A 23,296-nucleotide genomic window follows, 5' to 3' on the forward strand; every position below is an offset into this window, starting at 1 on the left:
TCCATTTGCTCCGCCTTGAAACGCCGGCGCTCCTCCTCTCTTGAGTCCTTCTTATTCAGCATGCCGTCCACGCTTGCGATCAAGGCGTTGGTGGCCGCATCTCGCGTGTTCTCCTTCTTGGAGTTGGTCTTCCCCCGCGGTCGTGCCGGCTCGCCCTCCCCAACATCCTCCACGGCGCCCTTCCCCCCACGTGCCTTGAGCGCGGCATATTGTGCCTTGAACTTCTCTTCGTCCTTGATGACCCGATAGCAATGGGAGAGGTTGAAGCACTTGCCATTGTGTTGAACCTTGGATGCCTATAAAATGTTTTCATGCAAGCATATGGGCAAGTGATAGCAAAATGAAGACGTAAAAGGATGATCTTGATGGCAAAAAAGAGGGCGGCTTGCTTGCTATCATACCATGTCTTGCACGTCGATGCCGCTCACGGGGCGGGCCTTGACGCTCTCAAGGGTGACGCAAAACTTGTTGCACTCTTGTTGGATCATACTCCACCGCTTGGAAATGGAGACCCACCCGCGCGTGCTCACAAATTGGTAGGGTGGAAACCTTTTGCGCTCATGAAACTCGCGGTGCACACGAGTCCAAAAGGTTGAATGCTTTTGCTCGGCGCCCGTCTTTGGGTCTTGTCCAATGTCTCGCCAACACTCGCAAAGAAGCTTGTCCTCGCAGCTGTGTACGCCTTCGTGCGCTTGCTCTTGCGCTTCGGCTTAGGACCGGCGGTTTGGTTGGCGAGCTCGTCCTCGAACAAAGGCTCCACTTCGTTGTCGCACTCGTCCTCTTCCTCTAGCCCATAGTCGTCCGGGAACTCGTGGTCGAGGGGGAAGCCGTCCAGGTCGATGCCGACCTGATCACGCATGAAGGCCGCCTGATCGGGATCATAGCTAGCGGCCGGCGTGAACGCCCCGCGGCCGTCCTGGCTTTGCGTCTCCTCGGGATCGTAGCCAGCGCCCGGCGCACCATCCTCGAAGATGAGGTGTTGCATGTAGTCCTCGTCGACGACGGACGACATTTCCTCGAATAGGTTACGGGCGTCCGGGAGACCGTCGGCTGGCGTCTGTCGCGTGCGTTTCCTCGTGCCGTCGGACGACGAGCCACCGTCCACCGGGGTGGCGTTGAGGTCGATGGGCGCGGGCGCGGGCGTGGAAGGCGCGACCACGCTCACGTCGGGTGAGCACTCCCCGGAGAGGCGGGAGGCCTGCGGGTAGACGTGGAAGCCGGGGACCGGGTTGCAAGCCGATGCGCGGGGTGAGTCGGGCATCACCATCTGAGGAAACGCTGACGAGCCAGTGCTGGCCGTGGCGACGGCGGCTTGGACGAGGTTGTGCTGGCTAGGGTTCACCCCAAGCATGTAGAGCGCCTCCCTTGTTGCCGCGGCGACGCGGGCGTTGGTGAACTCCTGCTGCGCGGCGGCGGCGATGGCCTGCGCAGCGGCCTCATCCCTCGTGTCCGCGGCGTGCCTCCGGCCCTTCCTCTTGGTCGACTCCCTTGCCCGTTGTTCGGGCGTCAGCGCCTTCTTCGGCTTGGTCGCCGCGGCTGTCTTGCGCGGGGCACGAGGCTTGCCTTTCCCGGAGGGGGCGACGGCACCGGACGAGGCGAGGGAGGTGAGGTTGGCGGCGGCGTCGAGGTCGAGGTCGATTGCGTCCTCCATGGCTGGTTGGGGGGCGGGGGCGCGCGCGGGAGCCTTTTTGGGGAAAATGGTGGTGGCTGCCACCGACAGGCGGGCTCGGGGAGAGGAGTAGGCGCGCGCGCGTCCGTCTCGTGTCCGCGCCGACGCAAATCCGGCTCAAAATTGGGCCTGGAATGGGTCGCACGTGGACGAAAAACAGACGCGCGTCCATTTGGGTTGCCCCATTGGAGTTGCTCTTACGGGTGTGTTTGATAGCAACTTCAACAGCTCCTTCGAAAAACACTCTAAAATTTAGAGAAAGTTGTCCCAGAATTATTTTTATCAGTTCCCATAACATCTCCCCCTAAATCTTCTTTTATTTTACTTTTAGTTAAACAAAAATAGATAATGGCCTAGGATCCGCTAGTCAAGTGACACGCATGACGGCCGCTGGTGAGGGGCGACGCGAGACAATGCGGGGCCGCCGACACGAGGCGGTGTGGTGGCAAGGTTCCGTCGAGGTGGATGGTAAGTTTTAGGCGGTTTCTAGCCCGCCAAAACTATACGGGAAGATGCAACAACGTATAAGTGGTAAAGTTTTAGGCGGTTTTTTCGGCCCCGTCTCAAATTCCTCCACACGATGCAACAACACTAGGTTGTCGACATTGTTGTCCAGGATAATCTCTTCTATGTCCGAACCATCGGACAAAGGCGGCGAAGATGAACTCAAATCCATCTACAAAATGCACACGAATCGCCCATAAATTTAACCCGAACCTCAACCGAGCCAAATCAAGCACAAACCCACAGGTGTTGGACATACCTTGCCCAAAGCCGCGCCGCCCCTTTCTTCTCCCTGCCAGCCAAAGTAAAGTCGCGTCGTGCCGCCCCTTTTTTTTCCCCGCCGACCGAAGCAAAGCCGCGCCCCACTTCCTCCGATGCGCGCGGGCGAGCCCTACTGATTCTGAGGCTCACCGGTGCCGGAACCAACCGGATCCGCCTGTTACAAGGCCACGCACCAAGCTCCGGGGCGGATCCATGGTGCCAGCGGTGGCTGTGAGTCCTCAGACACAAATGGGCTGTGGACCGGGTTGCAAGCCGATGCGCGGGGTGAGTCGGGCATCACCATCCGAGGAAACACTGACGAGCCGGTGCTGGCCGCGGCGACGGCGGCTTGGATGAGGTTGTGCTGGCTAGGGTTTACCCCAAGCATATAGAGCGCCTCCCTCGTTGCCGCGGCGACGCGGGCGTTGGTGAACTCCTGCTGCACGGCGGCGACGGCGGCCTGCGCAGCGGCCTCATCCCTCATGTCTGCGGCGTGCCTCCGGCCCTTCCTCTTGGCCGACTCCCTTGCCCGCTGTTCGGGCATCAGCGCCTTCTTCGGCTTGGTTGCCGCGGCGGTCTTGCGCGGGGCACGAGGCTTGCCTTTCCCGGAGGGGGTGACGGCGCCGGACGAGGCAAGGGAGGCGAGGCCAGCGGCGGCGTCGAGGTCGAGGTCGATGGCGTCCTCCATGGCTGGTTCGGGGGCGGGGGCGCGCGCGGGCGGGAGCGTTTTTGGGGAAAATGGTGGTGGCTGCCACCGACAGGTGGGCCCGGGGAGAGGAGTAGGCGCGCGTGCGCGTTCATCTCGTGTCCGCGCCGACACAAATTCGGCTCAAAATTAGGCCTGGAATGGGCCGCCCGTGAACGAAAAACGGACGCGCATCCATTTGGGTCGCCCCACTAGAGTTGCTCTTATGGGTGTGTTTGGTAGCAACTTCAACAGCTCCTTCGAAAAACACAATAAAATTTAGAGAAAGTTGTCCCAGAATTATTTTTATCGGTTCCCATAACATCTCCCCATAAATCTTCTTTTATTTTACTTTTAGTTAAACAAAAATAGATAATGGCCTAGGATCCGCTAGTCAAGTGACACGCATGACGGCCGCTGGCGAGGGGCGACGTGAGACAGTGTGGGGCCGCCCGCGCGAGGCGGTGTGGTGGCAAGGTTCCGTCGAGGTGGATGGTAAGTTTTAGGCGGTTTCTAGCCCGCCAAAACTATACGGGAAGATGCAACAACGTATAAGTGGTAAAGTTTTAGGCGGTTTTCTTCGGCCCCGTCTCAAATTCCTCCACGCGATGCAACAACACTAGGTTGTCGACATTGTTGTCCAGGATAATCTCTTCTATGTCCGAACCACCGGACGAAGGCAGCGAAGATGAACTCAAATCCATCTACAAAATGCACGCGAATCGTCCATAAATTTGACCCGAACCTCAACCGAGCCAAATCAAGCACAAACCCGCAGGTGTTGGACATACCTCGCCCAAAGCCGGTCGAAGCAAAGACGCGCCGCCCCTTTCTTCTCCCCGCCAACCAAAGCAAAGTCTCGTCGTGCCGCCCCTTTTTTCCCCGCCGGCCGAAGCAAAGCCGCGCCACCACTTCCTCCGATGCGCGCGGGCAAGCCCTACTGATTCCGAGGCTCACCGGGGCCGGAACCAACCGGATCCGCCTGTTACAAGGCCGCGCACCAAGCTCCGGGGCGGATCCATGGTGCCAGCGGTGGCGGTGAGTCCTCAGACACAAAACGGCACTCCCCGTGCTGAAACTTGGTGGAATGGATGCGACGGAGCTTTCGGACTGCACGGGGCAACAAGAACGGGCGGGGGATATGCGGTGGTGGTGGCAGGGAGTGGAGGTGCGAACTGAAGCGGGCGAAAATGCATTCGCGCCAAAGGAAAGGGGAGCCGACAAAATCGAACGAAACCCCATAGACATGGAGGAAATGAGTCTGCGGATTCAAGATCCCACAAAATAAATTCTAGGACGGCCGAATTTGTGGGATCTATTCGGACCGGTCAAACCCCCTCCATCTCGCAAACCGGCGGTTATTTTGCCGGATGGTCCGGTTTGTGAGATCTGCTAGAGATGCTCTAATTTGCTCCAACTTCCCGTAAACAACAATTTATTTCACAGACAGGGGAGTTGTTGGCTCCACCTCCAACACTGTTCCCCAAAATCAGCATGAGTGCTTCTACAGCCAAATCCCTTATATTGCCTCTATACGTCTGGGTGGACGGCCCAGTCGCTGACCAGTTAAGAAATCGCAAACCAGTCGCACCCCTCACACTAGCCCTATACATTCAGACTGACCGACACCCCTTAAATCCAACCCATATCTACGGTGGATATAAAGAGGCCTGGACACGTCCAAGCGCGTCCACCACGTTGGATCTAGCTCACATTGACCCAGCTTGAACTTACTAAGGAATCTATCCAGCTCAGTCCTCTTGGGGTTGCCACAGGGAACTTCGTTGAATTACGCACAGCTATCACTTCAAAAATACAGGGATAACACCACACAGTTAGTCATACTTTTCCACAATTTTTTGCAACTTCCTATATCATGGCACGAAAGGTGCCTAACTCTTAGTGCCGTTAGATGGTTTGCCAAACATCAAAAAACAATTTCCCTGTTTGCAATTGGCACCACTTGTAATACTAGGCTAATATGATTGTCATCGTGGAGCGCACTCATAGAGTGCTACTGATACAACTCAATGCGCATGTCCTGGTTCGTGTCTGACTTTGTTATCAAGTTGGTTTCGAAAATTACTGGTTTATACTCGACCAGTTGTGCTGAATTACATTAAAATTGAGAAGGCCAGCGATCCAGCTATGCTAATAACAAACTGAAGCTCATCCAATAGAAATTCAGCAAAATAAAATTTAGGAAGTCTACATCTGTTCATCACCCAACATCTATGTTTTGGTAATTTACGTAGGTACAATTCTTTGGACAGCGAGACAACCCGACAATCCTTTTTTCGCCTATGAGTAACCGGGCGAAATAATTCCAGAAATTTCCCTTTCTCAAATGTCAACACACGCATTCTGATGTAAGGAAATTCCATTGTCACATTCATCAGGTTTTGACATACATAATCAAAGGGATTCTGGGCAACTTCCCAGCAATTGGAGTCTAGTTAACCAACATAATGAAGGGGATTCTGGACAACTTCCCAGCAATTGGACTTCAGATAAACAACAGAAATCGCGTCAACAAAATCCATTTCCTTGGGGAAATAAGGCAAACATTTGAAAACAATTGGATAACAGCTGTTGTCGCTTTCAAGGGATATAGCGTTAGATTGAACGGAAGGAGCTACTGGTCGCTTGGTAGTATTTAAGTACCTGTACAGCCCGGTGGTAACATGCAGCAACGGAGTACTCCACTACTGTATCATCGAACCATCAATGCAACATGTCCTCAACTACGTATTTTGTATTTAAATTCCTTGGCCGTGCTACATCATTTGACCTTTGGAAACTACAACTGAAAATGGGGGTAGAACCATTCCCTCAGCAATAAAATATGCATGGCTCAAGGTATCGAAATTTAGCCACCGATGCCGTTACGCTGAAATTTTAGCTTGAATGCGTCAAAGAAACCAACTATATATGAACCTCGGCGGCCTCAGATTCTGGGCACAAAATACTTCGCGAACCTTGCAGCACTCTCAATGGAGAGAGCATCTCAAATCACCTTCTTCCTGTTACTTATCATCCATTTCGGCGCAGCTCAAAATGCTACCACAAGTGGAGCAGATGAGTTCCCTGTCGGAGTGATCCTTGACTTGGATTCATTGGGGGGCAAGATGACACGGACCAGCATTTTGATGGCCCTGGAAGACTTCTATGCAGTCCACAGAAACTACAGCCCGAAGCTAGTTCTCCACATCAGGGACTCCAAAAGTAACAATGTCCAAGCTGCATCAGCAGGTAAAAGTTCTGCAGTCTATCATGAAAACCTTCTTTCCTAATACTTCCGTTGCTACATAGTATATGCTTCAGAGTACAACTTTTTTTTTTACACATTCTGCAAAGTACAACTTATATAACTGACTTTCATCAATCAAGTTTTTTTTTTGACCGCAACTTTCATCAATCAAGTTAGTATAAGCTACAAAAGTGAAATATTATCAACACAGTTTCGATGGAAAAATAACATAGTTATCCTCCAACGTGCCACCACTACTAATGGACAAAGTTGGAGGAGTTTAATTGTAACATTTATCAATGGTTTTTACTTTACTTTCCATGTGCTCCATAATACTCCGTACTTCTTCTGTTTAACAATAGACATCCAACTAACAAATGCTGATGGACAGAAAAGGTTGTAAACCAAATAAATAGATACTAACAAGGCTAATTTATGACAATCATATTAAATGAAGTACTTTAAGCGTATATTTCTCGGTAAAGTTCAGAAACATATAAAAGGACAATGTCCGGCTACTAAATTCTTACTAACGGCATCTCCAATCAGACCCTCAAAACGCCCGCAAACGTCCGGGCCGAGCTGCTCGGACACCGCAAGCCATCCAATTCGGGCGTAAATCCGCTTGTCCGAAATCCTGCAAACCGGACGCAAACAGGAGGAGGTTTGCGGGCGTTCGGACCGTCATCATGTACGCGTCTAGCACCCCGGTCCCAACCAAAAACATCTCCCGCGCGACCGCACCTCCGCTCCCCGCACCGCATTCATGCCGATCCAGAGCGAACGCCACCGGTCACTGGAGCCACCATTAAAGCGGCATCCTGTCCATGCCGCGTCGCGAACTTCACACCTATTCAATGTCGGAGAGACATGACTGGACGAAACGGGACGACTAACTACTGCATTCAAAACTAGTGCCCGTTCGCCTGCTTGTCGGCATTAAACATGCACGGCGTCTGAGAAACCCACTCCGGCGCCCGCATTGAACCGCCCACCGCTTGTCCTGGCCCATGACCGCTATTTATGCGTGGCCACGCTTGGCACGATTCGCACCGCAACACGCCTGCTTCTGTTCCTCCTCCGTGCGCCACCTCCGCTATGACCAGGAGCTCTAGAGTGATGTGGGAGAGCCTCTTGACGAAGCAGAAGCACAAGTTGGCCGGCGTTGCAGTGGGATGGCAGGCCCGTCATGCGCGACGGATAGAGGCCGGCTTGCTGGTGAGCTCACCGGAGGTGAGCGAGGACGACACAGCGATGGAGGAGGCGTCCGATGACGAGCGAACACCCCCACCGGCATTGGTGCATGCTTACTTTACCATGGAGCAGGCGCAGGTGCAAGGAAAGGAAACATAGTCTAACAAGGACTCCTAGACCAATACTAATACTCCCTAACACCCTCCTCAAATGCAAAGCGTATGCAATAGCATTGCATTTGAAGAAGTTTAGTAGTAAAAGAAAAAAATGATAATCCAATTCTGCGTCTTGAGAGTGTTGCCATAGCATGAAGAGCCTTCAAAACTTGTCGAGTCAAGCCAAAGGGGAGAATGAAGAGATGACACATCAGAGAAAGACACCACATCAGTAGAAGATACAGAAGATGGATGTCAAAGGACGATGGCACATCAAGAGAATAAAGCATTGCGCAGAAAATCATAGCCCATGACAACTAATGACAAAAGAAACTCGCTAACTAAGGACAATGGGCGTAGATTGACACACATCCTTCATGGGACCCACCCACCGCCCCGTCCACCTTATCCTTATCTCTCGGCCGAGTCATCTTATTCCTTTGATTTCTCCTTCCCCATTCCCATCCACCTCCATGAATGAGAGACACCCAAACAGGACGATGCTGCAAGCCCCACCCAAACTGTTGTTGCAAGCCGTGCTGAGGCTGCAAGGCAAGGCGCCAGCCATCGCTCCCAGCCACTGGCGTGCGAGATCGGGGCTCGGCTGCTGCCCAACCAGCACACCGGCGTGCGAGATGGGCTTGGCTGCTGCCCAACTAGCGCACCGGCGTGCGAGATCAGGGCTCAGCGGCGCCCTAAGAAGTTTAGTAGTAAAAGAAAAAAATGATAATCCAATTATGCGTCTTGAGAGTGTTGCCATAGTATGAAGAGTCTTCAAAACTTGTCGAGTCAAGCCAAGGGGGATAATGAAGAGATGACTCGTCAGAGAAAGACACCACATCAGTAGAAGATACAGAAGATGGATGTCAAAGGAAGATGGCACATCAAGAGAATAAAGCATTGCGCAGAAAATCATAGCCCATGACAACTAATGACAAAAGAAACTCGCTAACTAAGGACAATGGGCGTAGATCGACACACATCCTTCGTGGGACCCACCCACCGCCCCGTCCACCTTATCCTTATCTCTCGGCCGAGTCAACTTCTTCCTTCGATTTCTCCTTCCCCATTCCCATCCACCTCCATGGATGAGAGACACCCAAACAGGACGATGCTGCAAGCCCCACCCAAACCGTTGTTGCAAGCCGTGGTGAGGCTGCAAGGCAAGGCGCCAGCCATCGCTCCAAGCCACTGGCGTGCGAGATCGGGGCTCGGCTGCTGCCCAACCAGCACACCGGCGTGCGAGATGGGCTTGGCTGCTGCCCAACTAGCGCACCGGTGTGCGAGATCAGGGCTCAGCCCCCCCTCCCCCCCCCCACCCATGGATGAGCCCTTGCAGCAGACAGGTTCACGGCCGGCCTTGCAGCACCAGCTGACCATGGATCTCGCAGGGGCAGCAACGCTTCGTGGTGCTGCAAAGCGGCATCCAACGTGACACGCTCGTCGTGCTGTCGGCGTCCGACGCGATGTGCTCTGCTCGTGTTGCTGCAGTGAAGTTCGACGGGTTGCAATGGAGTGCTGCCGAAGACTGCAATGGAGCACCACTTGAGTCGTTAAAGGTCAGTCGGGGCTGCATTGAAGCGATGCCGGAGCTGCAATGAAGTGCACCAGAGCTTCATTGAATCATGCCGGAGCTGCAATGAAGAGCACCGGAGCTGCATTGAAGCATGCTAGAGCTACGATGAAGCGCCACGGGGTCGTTGAAGCTCGTCGGGGGTTGCAATGGAGGGCTGCCGGGGATTGCAATGTACTGCGCTGGGGCTGCAATGGAGCATTGCCGGTGCTTCGCGCCGCATGGTGCTGCCATGGAAGCTGGTGCGCTGAAGCTTTTTTCGTCGCGCTTGGCGTTGCCATTTGAGCAGCACCCGGATGGCTTCTCGGTGTTGCGATGCAGTGGTTGCCGACGGCTCCGATGCCGCGAGGTCGTGTGCAGATGTTGGATAATGTGTGTGGTGGATGGAAGAACAAAGGAGGAAGACGTTGACTCCGTTTGCTGCGATTGCACGGCCAGTATCCGTCAGACCGGACGGCTGGCTAGGTGGCTTAATTTTGTAAAAAATCAACCGACTGATTTGTAGCAACCGCTTGAAGGCCCAAGGGGCATATATATACTCGTATCACGCAAGACTTGAGGTGTAAGGAAAGGAAACGTAGTCTAATAAGGACTCTTAGACCAATACTAATATTTCCTAACAAAATTTAAATGAAAATCATCCGATTTGCATGAAAATCATTCGGTTTGTTCAGATTCCGTTTGAAATGTCTCCGGACGTTTGACGTACACGGTTGGATAGCCGCCTCCCGTATCCATGTCCGCAGATGCATCCGCGGACGGATCATGTGTCCATTTTAGGGGTCCGAGTTGGAGATGACCTAAGTTACTATTACCGAGAAATATTTACAACACTTTTTTGCAAGGAAATATTATGAGTTTTACTCTCATAAAGGTTAGTGCATACATATTTAATAACCCAATTATGTTTAGCTTAGCTTATCCTTGATAAGTTCGCTGGTCTGAGAAACCTTAACAACAAAAATGATTACTGCTAGTTCCGACCCGGATGTAATCCCGTTAGCCACCTAATTGCTGTGAATTGACTGGGTTCAAATTTCAGTACCCAGAGATTATAGATTTATTCATGTTTTCAGATGTATGGTCATCTGTATTTTGTGAAATTTAATCGTACGGCATATTCATCATATAAATTTTCGACAATGGATAGCTATCTTTGGTGGGCAAGTGCTTTAGCGTGCTTTTTATGATAAGGTAACCCGGTTGCTTGATCAGAGCCATGGTGTTGATCCCTTCCTATCTGGACTGTTCTCTCCGTACTGACAGAGTAACAGAGAGATTCACTGATCAACAGTTTCTATTCACAAAAAATCAGAGTAACAGTGCAACGAAAACAGAGGACGAAACAGAGAGGCTCCCGTCACGGGAGGAGACCTAACCGCCGCCGCCGGAGACCCCGCCTCCTCCCCCTCCTCCCTCCCTCGCCGCCGCCCGAGGGCGCGGCCGGGCAAAGCCCGGTTGCCGCCGCCGGCGGTGGGGCGGCCTCTCCTCTTTGCTTGGCAGCGGGTGGCGCGGGACGACGCATCCAGGTGGAGGCGCGGCGCGTGCGGGGGGCATGGCGGCGCGGCGACCGGCCGGCAGGCGACGCCGCCTGGTCATGGTGGCTGCGCGGGCGGCTCCGTGTCCGCGAGGGTGGCGCCAGGGGCGCCGGCGGCCATGGCTGGGCATGCCCAGATCTGGCTCCTGGTGTGCCTCCGGGAGACTTGGGCTCAACGGCGGCCGGGCTGGTTCGGCTCGCGTGGGAGCTCGGCTGGCGGTGGATTTGGTTGCCGCTGCACCTCGTGGTCGGCTCTGTGGAAGATGGTGGTGGATGGCGCCGGATCTGATGCGTAGATCCTGGCGGATGGTGCGGGTGGGGCGGTTGCTCAGCGTGGTGGCTGCTCTGGCCGTGGGCGGCGGCGACACGATGAGGTCTGGCTTTGCGGCGACCTTCCTGTGACGTGTCGGCTACACGATGGTTCGGTGGTCTCGGCCACGGCGAGGACCGGACTCTGCTTTGGCGTCGGTTCGTCTGCGTTCGGACCGTCTCGACCTTCGCCATCTCCTCGTCGCCCGGGCGTTATTCCCATCAAAGGGCTGGTCTTCTCTCAATTGTGGTCCACCGCTTGTCTCGCGCCCGGTGCTGCAGAACCGAGCTCGTCTCGCGCACGGTGCAGAAGGACTAACCTCGTCCCCCTCCCGATGCTGCAGGACTGAGCTCGTCTCGCGCACGGTGCAGCAGGACTAACCTCGTCCCCCTCCCGATGCTGCAGGACTGAGCTCGTCTCGCGCACGGTGCAGCAGGACTGACCTCGTCCCCCTCCCGGTGCTGCAGGACCGAACTCGTCTCGCGCTCGGGGTAGCAGGACGGGTCGGTGGATGCCAGTTCTGGCCGGCCTGTTGGGTCTCGACGCTGGGGGTCGCCCAGGGGTACGAAAGGTGGGACCTTTCCGCTCGTTTTTTTTGTTGGGGTTGCGGCGGGTCTCGGGTGAGGTGGTGTTAAGGTCTTGGATGCCGAGGCGGTGGCCCTGGTGGTGGTAGCACGGTGCTCTTGGGCAGAGAGCCCGTGCCTTGGTGCTGCCCGGTCACCATGGCCGTGTGGGCGCATGGTTGCCGAGGTGTGGCGTTCGATGGCAGTGAGCGTTGGCCGAGGTGAAAACCTGTTCTATCTTCGGACGGACCGGCGGCGGCGAAGATCGTTCCCTTCTTGAAGGCGTCGTCGCGGCTCTCATTGCCCGTCATGCGACTCCAGGGAAAACTCTGATACTAGGATCGAGCAGTGGCGGCGCTCCGGTGTCGTACCCTTCCCGAAGACGCCTCCTTGGAACACATGGTTCGTCATATGTAGCTTCATCTCTTCGTGGTGGCAGTGCTAGGGGTGGTGTTGCTGCGCTCGGCGCCTATGTATCCTGCCCTGGGTGTGTGCGTGTGTTGCGGTGGCGTGTGTTTGTACTGGGTGCTTAATGATCGGTGCTTTATATATAAAGCGAGGCGAAACCTTTTTTGGCAAAAATCAGAACATAACAAGTGGACTTAAAATCAGAATGCCGTTATTAGCAGTCATCTTTCTATGTGAGGACACTTTTTTTTCAATGAAAATATGAAGTTCACTTCCAATGGAAAAATCACACCAAAATACCTTCAAACAATCGTCCAGATGGATCAAGGAAATATCCCTATGATAGGATGACCTGAAATGGAAAAGGGGAATCAAGCATTGCTTAGAACTGTTATTGTAGTAAAAGAGCACGGAATATACTCCATAAGAGGCTTCTAAAAGTTTTGTGATGAAATCCAATGTAAAATAAACACTATTTATCAGCATAACTAGTAATGCAGGAACACGATAAATGCCATGTTTAAAAACAAGCAACTCATGTGAACAAAGCGAACTGTAATCATTCATTGTATGACGACATGGTTTGCTACATTCATACAAAGATTGTGGGTTCAAATTTGCAGCTTCATCTGTAAATTGGTAAAAATTTGCAATCCTGTTTTCACAAGTGTAAGTTTGCTAGGACAGTAGAAACACACGCTATAGAGTGCTATGAACGAACATATATTGAGTAAATACCATACGGCATTGCTTCACTCTTCGATTCGGAATTTACGAAGCTTCTGGCAGCCACAAATTTGCATTCAACTAAAATTTGATTATGCAACTTCACAGCTCTCGACCTGCTAGAGAATTACAGTGTCCAAGTTATCATAGGCCCTCAAACATCTTCACAAGCAGCATTTGTATCGGCTCTCGGGAATAAAACTCAGGTCCCTGTCATCTCCTTCACAGCAACAAGCCCATCTCTTTACTCTGGCAGTCTTCCATATTTTGTTCGTGCAACATTGAGTGACTCTACACAAGTGAATAGCATTGCCTCCCTAATTAAGGTCTACGGGTGGAGACAGGTGGTGCCAATTTATGAAGAAACTGACTATGGTAGAGGTGTCATACCATATCTCATCGACGCCCTCCAAGAAATTGATGCCCGTGTTCCCTATCGGAGTGTGATCCCTCTGTCAGCAACTACTGAACAAATTACCCAAGAACTCTATAAGTTAATGACAATGCAAACAAGGGTCTTCGTGGTGCATATGTCACCTGATTTGGCGTCAATCCTCTTCACAAAGGCAAAAGAGGTTGGTATGATGAAGAAAGGATTCGTATGGATCATGACAGATGGACTAACCAATGTCATAGACTCCATGGACCCTTCTGTCATGGATGCAATGAATGGTGTTTTAGGTGTAAAATTTTATACTCCTAAATCAGCAGAATTGGATAACTTCACCATACGCTGGAACAGGAGATTACAGATTGATAACCCAAATGATCCACCACTGAAACCAACCATATTTGAACTCTGGGGCTATGATACTATATGGGCGGTAGCACAAGCAGTTGAAAACCTTGGTATTAAGAACAAAACATCATTTCAAAAACCAGCAGTTGCAAGAAATATGACAAGCTTGGGAACTTCTGTTTATGGACCGGATCTCCTAAAGACCATCTTGCAATACAAATTTAGAGGTTTGAGTGGTCATTTTGACCTTTCTGGCAGGCAGCTGCAAGCCTCTACATTTCAGATCATAAATGTAGTTGGTAAAGGGTGGCAACAAATTGGGTTTTGGACTGCAGAGAATGGTATTTCCCGGCGACTATATCACGGGGAAGCAATGCCACATCATTCAGGCTTAGCTTCTGACCTAAACCCCGTGATTTGGCCGGGAAAATCAACAGAGATACCGAGAGGGTGGGAAGCTCCTGTAAATGGGAAGAAGCTTCGAGTAGGAGTGCACGCAAGTGTATACCCACAATTTATGACAAGTGAAAAGGATCCAATCACAGGGGCAACTAAAGCAAGTGGCCTTTCAATTGATGTATTCGAAGAGGCAGTTAAAAGACTTCCCTATGCACTACCCTATGAATATGTAGCATTTGGCACTACAAATGACACAAGCAGTGGAGGTTATGATGATTTTATTTACCAAGTTTACCTTAAGGTAATAACCGCAACAGGGCTTCAACTTCCGCATTGAATTTGCTAAAAGTACATTTTATATGCATGCCATGATGTAAGAGCTCACACATATATTTACTACTTTTAGTTTAGTGCAACCATGTAAAAGAAATGGCACACAGCCCGCTCAAATAAATTGCAATTGAGAGGAGATGTTAAGCAGGGGCATATTTCTCTATTATATAGTCTGTACAACGACCATATCATGCTTAACTATGGGTCAGGTGACTGTTTGGTACTCCCTCCGTAAAGAAATATAAGAGCGTTTAGATCACTACTTTAGTGATCCAAACGTTCTTATATTTCTTTACAGAGGGGATACTATGTTATTGTAGCAAAAATTGCATTAACGTGTCAACTGTTGCTTGCAACTCATTAGGTATAGTACTATATCAGAGAAATATACACATCATCTTTACTCCCTCTGTAAACTAATATAAGATCATCTAGATCACTAAAGTAGTGATCCAAACGATCTTATACTAGTTTTACAGACGGAGTACATGATAAGAAACATGGCATAGTTAGGCTCTTCTTAGTTTACCTATTCATGTCCTTATGAAATAGTTACAGCTTTCATAATAAAGATTAAGCGATCATTGTGCTGGCCAGTAAAGCAAATTTTGTTTGATGCCTTGCAGAAATATGATGTAGCAATTGGGGATATAACAATCTCACATAACAGAACTTCCTACGTCGATTTCACTCTACCGTACACAGAATCAGGAGTGGCAATGGTTGTTCCAGCCAAGAGCAGCAGAACTAACAAAGCATGGATTTTCGTTGAGCCATTATCACGTGGCCTGTGGCTCAGAAGCATCGGATTATTGTTCTACACATGGTTTGTTGTCTGCATATTGGAGCTTCTGGAAAACAACATAAATATTACTGGAGAAGTTCTGAGAAACATCGGGATTATGACATTTTTTTCTCTATTTGGAGACAGTAAGTACATTTACCAAAATACTACTATTCCTTAAGAGAAAATTAACTTTCACATAACATATGACATGAAGTATCAAGCTGCACCAAAATCATTATTTCATTCTTGGTGCAACTAACAAAGTTACAATGTTATAGCAAATAGGCATGCATCCAGTTGCCTCCATGTCTTAGATGAGCAAACAACCAATGTAGGGAACAAACCTTGGGTCTATGCTCAACAATCTGAGATGCTCCAAGTATGCAAGAACGTGAACGTGTAGACATAGCTTACAAAACTAGATGCTCCTGCTGTTGGATATGTTTAAGTGTATATGTGGATTGCCTAGCCTTTTTCATCAGTTCGTACTTTTGATTGTTTTGGCTAGTGCATGAAGTTTAACATGGTATCAGGGCCTTCTTGAGTTCAAGTCCTGGCTTTCGCAATTTATCCAAAAATTGCTGCTGCCCCCCTTTGTGTCCATGTATAGGCCTCTTTAGCCATACCTCTAAGTCTATTCATGTATTGACTTCCCGCATCACACGTGAGAGGGGGTATTGAAGTGTATATGTAGATTGCCTAGCTCTTTTCATCAGTTCGGACTTTTGGTTGCATTGTTTAGTACATGAAGCTTAACGGATAGGCCTGGGGTGTATAAAACAAAGCTCGAGTGGTCAGGTTACTTTGTACGTCATTTCAGTATCTTATATACAATAGTTTTGTCACAGAAACAGTGCCGTATTACGAATAATTAACACTACAATAGCTTCGGTGTGGTACCTCTTGTCTCTGGCTGATGATCTAAGTTTGATTCTCAACCACACGTTCAGGATTTGCAGCTATGCTTGTCCAGAACCCTGTTCTGTGCGTCGTGAGCCATAAGATAACTACACTAGCAAATAATTCCCACTATCTGAAAAACTTAATAAGCACCACATGTAGAAAATTGAAACAATTCCTTATTTAACACTATCTTAAATTTTGTTTTCTTATTTAACACTGAAAAACTTTTTCTTCCCTATCTAACAACGAGTCTAAAATTTATGCCCTTTATAACACTTTCTTCCATTTTAAGACTAAATGACACATGAAAAAACCCTTTTGCCCTTCATGTGATATGTATGTGTGCGGGACAGTAGCACACACACATGCAATATCAGTACGGGGTAGTAGCAAACACACAGCGGCAACACATACACATCGCACGCAACACGCACACACGCAGCGGCAGCACATACACACGCACACAGCACACACACGCGCGCATCACACAACAACACACACCCACGCATCAGCACACACACAGCAGCATGTACACACACACAAACACGCAGTCATGCGACAGCACACACCGAGCAACACACGCAGCAGCATACACACGCACGCACACACAAGCACGCAGGCACGCAGCAGCACATACACACACGCACACACACGCAACATCAGCAGCACACACACGCACGCACACACACGCAACATCAGCAGCACACACGCGCGCACAAACATAAAACATGAGGGGCAAAAGGGTCTTTTCAGTTGTCATTGAGGCTCAAAATAGACAAAAGTGTCATAAAAGGCATAAAATTTAAACTCTTTGTTAGATAGGGAAGAAATCGTTTGTCGATGTTAAATAGGGCATAAAATTTAGACACGGTGTTAAATAAGGAATTCTCTCTAGAAAATTACGTATCAAGTTTCATCACTTTCATCTATATTATGTAGTTATGTGGTTCCTGAATTTTCCTTCCATATGACTGAAAAACTAATTGAACTCCATATCAAAAATTTCAGACAGAGTGAGACACTTACTATCTCGGATAGTCTTGATTGTATGGGTGTTTTTCTTCCTTGTATTGTCAGCAAGCTACACCGCAAATTTGGCAACAATGCTTACCATAAGACAACTAAATCCAACTATAACCGATATCCATGACCTCCGTAGAAGTGGGGACTATGTAGGATGCACTCATGGTTCCTACGTCCAGAGTCTACTGGAACAACTCAATTTCGACAAATCGAAGATCAAGACCTATAGTACCTATGACGGATTTTACAGTGCACTCTCGAAGGGAAGCAAAAATGGCGGAATTGCCGCGTTCATTCATGAAGTTCCATACATCAGATTATTTCTGGCAAGGAACTGCAAAGGATACACCATGGTTCCATTTTATAAGGCAGCAGGTTTTGGATATGTAAGTAACCTAATTTCATCTGTTTGTTTGCAATAAATTTCTTGAGCTGACAGTTATACATTTTTTTCTTAAAACGTATAGATTACAGACATACATACACACATATCATCGCTGCTAGTTTTATTTAAGATGCGAGCATTGCTGGCTTTGCATACCTAATTCCTAACTGAATGAACAGATGTCAAATGGTATTGAACTAATGCTCACATAACATATGCACGTTGTGAACATTTGATGTTTACTGATAAAATGGCCGTTAATCACTAGTTCATAACTCCTTAGCACTAAGTCAACTAAGTTATGCTACTGGCCTCGGAATTTTTTTTCTGCCACTCTAAATTTGGACCATGCCACTCTTAAAATTGACATTTCAGTTTTACCATTCTAGCTTCTGACAATGCATGACAACTACCGCTCTGTTACACCTCTGCGGGTTAACCATTTCTTTTGGCCAGTTGACCAGAAGAAAAACGTGTCAGCATTTGTAAACTTGACATAAGTTACCCCTACTGACTTACGGGGCCACTAACTGACCCATGCCCCTAATCTAACCCAGACGAACGCACATCTAAACAAAGAAAGAAGAAAACAGACGGTCAGACGCACGCACGCGCGCATAGCTAGCTCCACCTGCCATCCTAGTTGAACTCCAATCAGCGTCGCCACCCGCCGCTTTTGTTACTCCTGAAAGATCATTGTATGTAATCTATTCACATGAGTAATAGATTCCATACTATACAGTGGCATATCCTGAAAGATCACTGTTTGAAGTGACTAATGATCAACTTTGACATTGAAATTTCATAATGATTTATGCCGCCACAGGTGCTATTCCTAAGTAAGAGGATGGTATCACTACTAGTTAATGGAAAAATATGTGCTTCTATGGGTAGTACATAATTCTGGAAAATCAAACGTGTGCATTAAAAAACATATTTTGAAAGAAAATTGATTGGGAGACCCCGACAGTATATACTTCATGGAACCTACGCGAGTATAGAAACCTTCCGCTGAAATAGGACTTCACAACATTTGTCAGAAAGTTTCGTCTTCAAAGTATTTAAATTCAGATTACAACATGTCATTTCATATGTATAGATTAGCGAAAAATTGTGAAAGCATTTGACCACATGTATTTATGATTACAACATGCTGGTGTTCAATTTTTTGAGTGGTGCATGTGTTCTAACATGTTGTGCATATACTATTTTCTTTCGAAGTGCACAAATACTCAATTCTAACATGTCTCAACATAGCCGGCCCCAAGCCCGGGTAAAGGAGGAGGGTTGTGATAGACTTGGCGAGCCAACGTCCAAACTCAGCACTCTTATGGAGATGAAACCCAGACGCCACGCGCCATATCGGAACCCTGGTGTGGTGTCAAATGGGCACGAGCCGGGCCATAACCCCTTGGACCTTGGTGGCGTGCCGTATCTTGATCTGCATGTGGTTATAAGTGATTAAGGATCGGATCATCACATCCTTAGTGGCGCGCTACGTCGACACCCAGGTGTAGCGAAAAATGAGTAAGGGTCTTCGCATTTGACTCAACGAGTGCGATGGGCAAGGAAGCTAGTTGGGCCTAGTAGGATCGGCTTAGGTAGCTGGAATCGTAGGGTCCCCGACGGGTAAGTCACGAGAGTTAGTTGATACAGCGGTGAGGAGGAGTGTTGATATCCTATGAGTCCAAAAACCAAATGGAAGGGATAGAAGACGGAGGAGGTGGAGGATACCGGCTTCAAACTATGGTACAAGGGGAGAACTACAAGCATAAATGGAGTAGGCAGATTCAACAAGAGCCTCAAGTATGGAGTGGTAGACGTCAACAAGCAAGGGACCGGATTATCCTGGTAAAGCTCGTCGTCGGGGAGTTAGTTCTCAATGTTATGAGCGTGTATGCTCCGCAAGTAGGCCACAGTGAGAGGACCAAAAGGGAATTCTGGGAAGGCCTGGGACATGGTTAGAAGTGTACCTATTGGCGAGAAGCTCTTCATAGCATGAGACCTCAATGTTCGCGTGGGTTTGGGGCTTTGGTTATGGCAGCAGGAATCAAGGAGGGAATGTCTTAAGCTTGGCTTTAACCTACGACATGATTGTAATTAACACCCTCTTTGGAAAGAGAGAATCCCATCTAGTGACTTTTAGCAGTGGTCAACACTCTAGCCTGATTGATTTCGTCCTCTCAAGAGAAGACGGACATGCTTGCCTAGATTGTAAGGTGATACATGGAGGGGGAGTGTTGTTCCTCAACATAAGCTTGTGGTGCTGACTTCTGCTTTCAGATTTGTGTCCAGTAGGATAAGCGTGCCAAAGTCGCTAGAACGAAGCGGTGTGAGCTAAAGGAGAGGAAACTCATGTTTTCAAGGAGTTATTAAGGAGGGCTCTTGGGCGGAAGGGGGTGATGCAAACAATATGTGGATGAAGATGGCGACTTGCGTTCGGAAGGTGGCTTCAGAGGAATTTGGGGTGATCAGGGGAAGTAGAAGCCGAGCTAAAGATACCTGGTGGTGGAATGATGATGTCCAAAAGGCTATTAAGGAGAAGAAAGAATGTTTCAGACGCCTACACCTGGATAGGAGTGCAGACAACATAGAGAAGTACAAGGTGACAAAGAAGCCAGTAAAGCGAGTTGTGAGTGAAGCAAGGGGTCGGGTGTATGAGGACCTCTACCAGCGATTAAACATGAAAGAATGCGAAAGGGACTTCTATAAGATGGCCAAGATCGAGAGATGAAGACGAGGGATGTCAACCAAGTTAAATACATCAAGAATGGAGCAGATCGGCTTTTGGTGAAGGACGAGGACATCAAGCATAGATGGCAAGAGCACTTCGACAAAATATTCAATGGAAAGAATGAGAGCTCTACCATTGAGCTGGACGACTCCTTTGATGATGCCAACATACGTTTTTGTGCGACGAATCCAGGAGTTTGAGGCCAGGGAGGCTTTAAAAAGGATGAAAGGAGGCAAGGAGATGGGCCCTGATTGTATCCCTATTGAGGTGTGGAGAGGCATTGGAGACGGCAGTAGTATGGCTAACTAACCTTTTCAACCTCTTTTTTGGGTCATACAAGATGCCTAAAGAACAGAGGTGAGGAATATTAATACCAATCTTCAACAACAAGCGTGACTAAAATTCTGTTTGGTTTCATGCCTGGGAGGTCAACCATGAAAGCCATTTTCTTGGTACGACAACTTGTGGAGAGATACAGGTAACAAAAGGACCTGTATATGGTGTTCATTGATTTGGAGAAGTCCTATGATAACTCGATAAGATACCGTGGAATGTCATATGGTGGATTTGGAGAAACACAAAGTTCCAACGAAGTACATTATCCTCATTAACGACATGTACGATAATGCTGACACAAGTGTTCAAACAAGTGATGGCAACACCGATGACTTTTCAATTCGAAATTGTGCACAACTCACCCATACAAGCAAAAATTATCTTTGTTTATCACATAGATATAGAATCCAATTATGCATGTTCAGTTACGCACAACGAATGGGTGCTAAGTAGTTAGGCGCAGCACTGTTGTTTATTAGTTCCCCGACTCCTCGAGTCAACATGTGCTGCCACGTACGTTCATATACATAAATCTAAATGAGCTCTTAAAACTTAGACCAAGAAAATTTTGGATTTCCTAGCTCTTACTAAATAACATGTGCTTCCACATAATTTTATTTATGCACATCAGAATGACTTTCTAAAACACTTATGCTAACGACAATCTGGACTTCTTTGATACCACATGGGTTCAATTTTGATTCTCCTTTAGGCATCACCATAGCCGGATATGAAGTGCTCTAGAGCTATGCATATAAGCTAATAGAACAATAAATTTCTTTAACAGGCATTTCCAAAAGGATCTCCTCTAGTTGGGGACATCTCAAAGGCAATCCTCAGTGTAATAGGAGGAGATACCATCAATCAAATTGAGAAGAAATGGATCGGAGTAGGATATGAAAACAACTGTAACAATGCAGGACGTGCACCTGATCCAGACGAACTCACGTTTGGCAGTTTTCGAGGACTTTTCAAACTTAATGTAGCTATCACGACATCCTGTTTTGTGGTAGCTGTGATCATTTACTTGTATCCAAGGAACGAGCAACGTGGCCAAAATGGGGAGCAGGCACAAGGAAATGGAGGCGGGCAACCTGGCCATAATGGGGCGCAGGCACAAGGAAATGGAGGCGAGCAACCTGGCCATAATGGGGAGCAGGCACAAGGAAATGGAGGCGGGCAGGCTGGAGGCGAGCAACCTGGCCAAAATGGGGAGCAGGCACAAGGAAATGGAGGCGAGCAGGCTGGAGGAGCGATGGTTCAACAGTCTCCTATGGGGGTCCAAGAAGAGACAGGTCAACAAACAAGTGAAGATGCTCGAGGAGGGATGGTTCAACTGTCTCTTGTCAGGGTCGAAGAAGTCATAGGTCAACAAACAAGTGACCATACGCGCGATGGTTCGACTGTCGCTGATACCGGCCGCAGAAGTCTTAGCACATGAGTGGCACCTGTTTCAAGTTCAAGTTGTTTCTAGCTCATTTGAGCTGGTATTGCATAAAGCAGTCTCCAGCTGAATAAATTTCTAGAATGGTAAAGGATTGGCCTGAATTAGCTCGACATACAACAGCTAATTATGTTTATGCCCATACATAAAGTTCAACTTATCCTGGGCATCCAGTTTGTCAGCACTGGCCCCAGTCCGGTCATTGTTCGTAGTAATTTCCGTGTGTATACCCTATTCAGACCTGATTGAACTGAACCATTTATTCAACTGTTTACTACATTCTTTTTTGTCATGAACTTCAGTCCCGTACAGCTTGTCACATGTTGGCTCCTTGGATGGTTTAGGGATTTAGGGGTTGCCGCAGATGCGGGCATTGTTTCACAGCAAAAACAGACATAATTCGAGTGTATCCACGAATCGGCATTCTAACAAACACCTGGCGTGCAATGAGACATCTGGTTTTGGCTTAGTTCAGCTACACTCGTGTTTGGCGCAAAGTTGGTATTTTCAAAATTGGTATTTTTCACCATGTACTAGCATGTAGGACATCCTTGGGAAAACATACCCCAAAATTAGAAAGAGAAGAGTTTTGCGGGGGCTAGACCAAGAGTTCCGGGATTTGCAGAACTGAGCAGGCTCGTACCTGCACGGGCGCGGCACGGCGCGGGCTCCAGTAACAGCCGGCTGAATCCTTCTGGAGTAGTACGTCGAAAGGGTGGTTGGGTGGTGGAGCAGAGCACAGCCGGAGAGTCGCTGCGATGTCGGCGGCGCAGGCGACCTCCACGCCCGCCACTCGCCGAGCTGCGCGCGAACAGGAAAATAATTAACAAGATTTCGAGTGAGAAAAAAATAGGCCGTCTTTAATTAGTATAGGGAAAAGTATATTTTTCGCCCCTCAATTTTACCAATGGTATAGAAATGGTCTCTCAACTACAAAACCAAAAAAATCTAGTCCTTCAATTATTAAAACCGGATATTTTTCGTCCCTCAAATGGATTCAGATGGTTTTGTGCTGACGTGGCATGGTTTTGACCACTGATCTTGCCACATCATCGTCCAACTCATCTTCGTCTTCTTCTTCTATCTTCTCTCTCTCACCCAGGCCGGAGAAGTCACACATGGTTACCATGGGCCTGGCCTCAGGGCGTCTCCACACGGGAGCTAGCGGTGGCTGCGAGTGCCTGCTGCTGGTCGTACACCGTTGTGACGGCGCGCTCCACTCCGTGGTTGTCAAAGTAGTGCACGGTGGCCATGTGCCAGTGCCCACGTCCTCGGACGGCAGCGCCAGCGCATTCACAGGGAAACAGGGTCGCACATCACGAAGGGCGCCATGCACATGCCATCTCGGGCTCCTGCGTCGCGGCACCAGCAGTCTCAG

General features: G+C 48.8%; 1 protein-coding gene across 1 annotated transcript; it reads left to right on the forward strand.

Annotated features, from left to right (window-relative positions):
- The first annotated feature begins 6,113 nt into the window (after window positions 1–6,113).
- LOC123101355 (glutamate receptor 2.1-like) lies at window positions 6,114–21,915 on the forward strand. Its single transcript, XM_044522846.1, has 7 exons — window positions 6,114–6,371; window positions 12,944–14,274; window positions 14,933–15,073; window positions 15,155–15,236; window positions 15,765–15,767; window positions 17,005–17,405; window positions 21,262–21,915. The coding sequence occupies exons 1-7, from the start codon at window positions 6,248–6,250 to the stop codon at window positions 21,913–21,915; spliced, it is 2,736 nt and encodes a 911-aa protein (XP_044378781.1). The 5' UTR covers window positions 6,114–6,247.
- Window positions 21,916–23,296: the final 1,381 nt, after the last annotated feature.

This window comes from Triticum aestivum, chromosome 5A, assembly GCF_018294505.1.
Source record: "Triticum aestivum cultivar Chinese Spring chromosome 5A, IWGSC CS RefSeq v2.1, whole genome shotgun sequence".
NCBI lineage: Eukaryota > Viridiplantae > Streptophyta > Magnoliopsida > Poales > Poaceae > Triticum > Triticum aestivum.